At 44.6% G+C, this 4,015-nt stretch overlaps 1 protein-coding gene across 1 annotated transcript in view; it reads left to right on the top strand.

The window, feature by feature from the left end:
* SOAT1 (sterol O-acyltransferase 1) overlaps positions 1-3,913 on the top strand; it is a gene marked incomplete at its 5' end in the record, with an annotated part of 26,235 nt that extends 22,322 nt beyond the window's left edge. The window contains one exon of the mRNA XM_015426040.1: positions 3,686-3,913. Within this exon, the coding sequence (XP_015281526.1) occupies positions 3,686-3,742 (57 nt within the window). The remainder of the gene's footprint in view (positions 1-3,685) is intronic.
* Positions 3,914-4,015: the final 102 nt, after the last annotated feature.

The following is a 4,015-nucleotide window of genomic DNA, read 5'->3' as shown; positions in this document are numbered from 1 at the left end:
CCCTGACATCACCGGAAGTGTGTCATAAGGCCACACCCCCTGACATCACCGGAACCTCTTGATGACTGATTTTTGTTTCTTGTCCTTGGCCCTTTCGGTCTGTTGGTTATGGTCCAGCTCCCCCTCTTCCTGTCACATGACTCTGATATCACATCCCGGGATGCTCCTTTGTGAGCGACTGGCATTAAAGCTATGAGTGAGCAATTTGGCTACTGCATAAATTAGTTTGCTCTGGAGGCATCTTTCCTGAATTAAGACAAAAATGTATGAGCCGGAGGCTAAAAAACTGTGAGCTACCTTGCACTTAGAGGAAACACTGGACAAAACCCAGGTGCCCTCAGGAGGTCCACCAGCAGGGTCAAAACTCCAGGAGCCCACCCACTCTTGCCCCCCAAGCACCAAGAATGCAGAGCATCACTGTGCTAGACATAAGAATATAAGAGAAGCCATGTTGGATCAGGCCAGTGGCCCATCCAGGTCCAACACTCTGTGTCACACAGCAGCCAAAAATACCAGGTGCCCTCAGGAGGTCTGGCAGTGAGGCCAGAACACCAGAAACCCTCCCACTGTCCCCCCCCAAGTACCAAGAATATAGAGCATCACTTGCCCCACACTGAGAGTTCCTATCTATACCTTGTGGCTAAGAGCCACTGGTGGACTAGCAGCAGCACAGAAGGCCTGCCCCTAGCACTGCATCAGCCTACTATTGTAAGGTAAGCACAAATGGGAAACCATATACAAAAGATAAATACACTGTGTCACACATCAGCCAGTCCAACCCTCTGTTACACAGGGGCCAAAAATACCAGGGGCCATCAGGAGGTCCAGCAGCCCTCCAGCCTACGTTGGCTCGCACAGTCGGCGGGCGACGACGCCTCTGAACCCCGGGATGGCATGGGGCGGTGGGGTGAGTAAACAAATATTTTGACAGCCCTGTCCAACAATAAGTTCATGGAGTTCCTTATAAAATTTCTCTTGGTCTTGATTTGGTGCATAAATATTTACTACCAAAATCTTTTTCTCTTGATTTTGGATTTCCACCTTCAAAATTCTCCCATCATCTGAAGCATTTTTACTACCAAAATCTTTTTCTCTTGATTTTGGATTTCCACCATCAAAATTCTCCCATCATCTGAAGCATGAACTTTTTCAGGGAATAGGTTTTCTTTAACTATTATTGTCACTCCCCTCTTCTTTTCCCTCTTGTCTGAAGCTATAAACGTTTTTCCTAATTTTTTATTTAGCAAATATTTCTTATCTTTTTCACGAATATGTGTTTCTTTTAAACAAATTATATCCAATTTCTGTTTACCTAATTGGTGGGAAATCATGCTTTTTGCTCCCTCGATCGCTCCTGCATCGAGGCAAAAACGGCCTCTCCCACACACTTGCTGTGTGTGTGAGTGGCCGAAAACAAGCCTCTTGCTATCTGCTCTCCCTCCGAGAGATCAGACGAAGCTCCCCCGGACTGGAAAGGCTGGGGAGCTTCAAAAAGAACAAAAAGAGGATCTGGCGGCTTGGGAGCCTCCCCAAAAAACCGCCTGTTGCTGCGCCACACCTGAAATCCCCTTTATCCATTGTTCTTGCCATTCTGTTGGTGCCTTTTCACCTTTGTCCAGTACCGTGTTCCAATCGGAGATTTCCTTCGGACAACCTGGCTTCTCTTCTCTTTGGGATTAAGGTTGGCTTCTGCTCCTTCCACCTGTAGATCCTCTTCTTTTCTCTCCCCTTCCTCCTCTTCTTCTTCTTTCTCCTCCTCTTCCATTCCAAGTTCTTCCCCATATTTTCCTAGAAAGTCTTCCGCTTTAAAGATAGATGTGATCCAGTATTTTTTCCCTTGATAGGTAAAAACCATGTCCTCTGGAAGTAACCATCTGTATTGAATGTCATTTTTCTTCAGTAGCTATATCAATTTAGACTATTCTCTTATTTTTTCCCTAACCCTCCAGGGAATTTCCTTCAAAACTTTTATTTTGGTTTCATCTTTCATTAATGATTTTGCATTTACTTCCCTCAATACTTTGTCCCTTACCGTCCTCTTATAGAAGCGTACTTGTATTTCCCGTGGAACTTTCATCCGTCTTGCATAGGCTAAATTTAATTCTAAATGCTTGATCAAACTCTTTTTCCACTTCATCTTTTTCCACGTCCATATGATCTGCCAGTAATTTGGCCATCTTCCCTGACAGGTCTTCATCTTTTTCCTTTGGAATGTTCTGGAATCTTAAAACATATGCCACTTTTTCTACCTGCAATCGTATTAGCTCTTGTTCATATACCCGTTGTTTATCTTCCATCCTTCTTGTGTCCTCTTCCACCACTTTAATCTTCTTCTTTGTCTTCTCATTGTTTTTCTTCAGCTCTGCTATGTCCTTTGAATTTTCAGCCACCTGTTTTTGAATGGCTTGCATACTATTTGTAAATTGCTCAGTTATTTATGTTATTTGTCTTAAAGTTTGATCCATCTGAGCTTTGATTGGATCGACTGCTTCCACGATCATGCTTTGCATTTCTTTTTGCACGGGTACTGCTAATTTACTAACAGTCACCCCCCCGTCCCTGGTGAAGATTGTGTAGTCTTAGCAGTGTGAACATTTTTAACAGTTGACATTTTGCTGATTGTTCTCTGAGCTTTATACAAATTCCAACCAGTTTTGCTGTTGTCTCTTTTATTTATTGTTTTGTTCCGTCTGGCTCACTTCCCAGCCTCTATTATCTCAGTGTTATGGTTTAAGCCCAGTTCTGGTTCACTGCCCAGTGCTGGAAAGTCGCCAGTGTCCCTTGGCCTGGACTTTTGTTATTATTTGCTCAAGGTCACCGTCTTTTCCAGCTGTTCCGTACAAAGCCGCGCTCCGTGGGGGGGGGGGAGTCAGTTTTAAAACCATCAATAGTCAATTATAGTCAATTATGGACATAGCAAGCACTTTTAGTCTTTATTAAATTTCCAGGTCGGCTCTACCATTTCACCCCACTTATTATAATGGGCCTCCTGCCCCCCTCCTAATGGAGGGAACAATTGAGATCGCAGAAAGGGTGGAGACTTGCAAGCCCTTTATACATCCACAAATCTTATATCAGTTTATCTCTCAAAACTCCATTACTTCTTTTTAAAATCTCTCTTTAGATTTCGCTTGCGCTTCTGTTAGCAGTTAGTTGGTATTTTTCCCTAGCCATTTCCCTCTACTCTGGCAAAACACAGCCAAAGTTGGAAAGTTCTCCCTTCGGTTCTGGCCAGTTAAGTAGAATTGGGGAGCTTCTTCCTCCGGCTTGCTTCAGAGTGAGCTAATTAGGTCTCCCAGTGAGTAGCCTTCTCACTAGGACCTCAGCTCAAGCCCCCTGCCCCCCACTGCTCCTACCTCGGAGCGTGGGGTGGTCTCTGATTGTTCAGAGACCCTTTAAATCCGAAGAAACAATCGGTCGCTCGGAGCTCAGCTCTCAAGTGACCGCAGACGCCGTGCTCTCCCACCCTTCTCCCTCACAGGATGTCTGTTGTGGGGAGGGGAAGGGAAAGAAGTTTGTAAGCCGCTTTGAGACTGCTTTAGGTAGTGAAGGGTGGGGTATAAATCCAATCTCAACTTCTTCTTTTCTCTTCAACTGCGCATGCTGGTGTGGTGTAGTGATTGTAATGCAACAAGCTAGTTCTTCCCATGATCTCTAACACTGCAATTTCTCCTTGGTCTTGTAGCCCACTTTCATGGACTATCTGAAGCCGCGTTCCTGGACTTGCCCCGATAGGATCTGAAGTCCCCAGGCTGAGGCCAGAAGACAGTTCTTTAGAAACAACAGCAACACCATATACCTTGGACCAATGATCTAAATGTCTTGAACCTTTTAAAAGGGAAAACGATCATCCTTAGTTATTTTTTTAAAAAATAATTTCTTGAGGCAGCTAAGACTTCAGAATGGTTTTTGTTCTGTGAGCGACTCCAACCTGAGCAGCTACTATGCTGGTCATGAAATACGCTGAAAGGTTGGTGGAATTGTCGCCCCCCCAAGTGATCGTTGTACTTCAATT

The sequence above is a fragment of the Gekko japonicus genome, unplaced genomic scaffold (genome assembly GCF_001447785.1).
Source record: "Gekko japonicus isolate JY-2015 unplaced genomic scaffold, Gekko_japonicus_V1.1 scaffold6608, whole genome shotgun sequence".
NCBI lineage: Eukaryota > Metazoa > Chordata > Lepidosauria > Squamata > Gekkonidae > Gekko > Gekko japonicus.
This window is presented reverse-complemented; position numbering and strand designations above follow the sequence as displayed.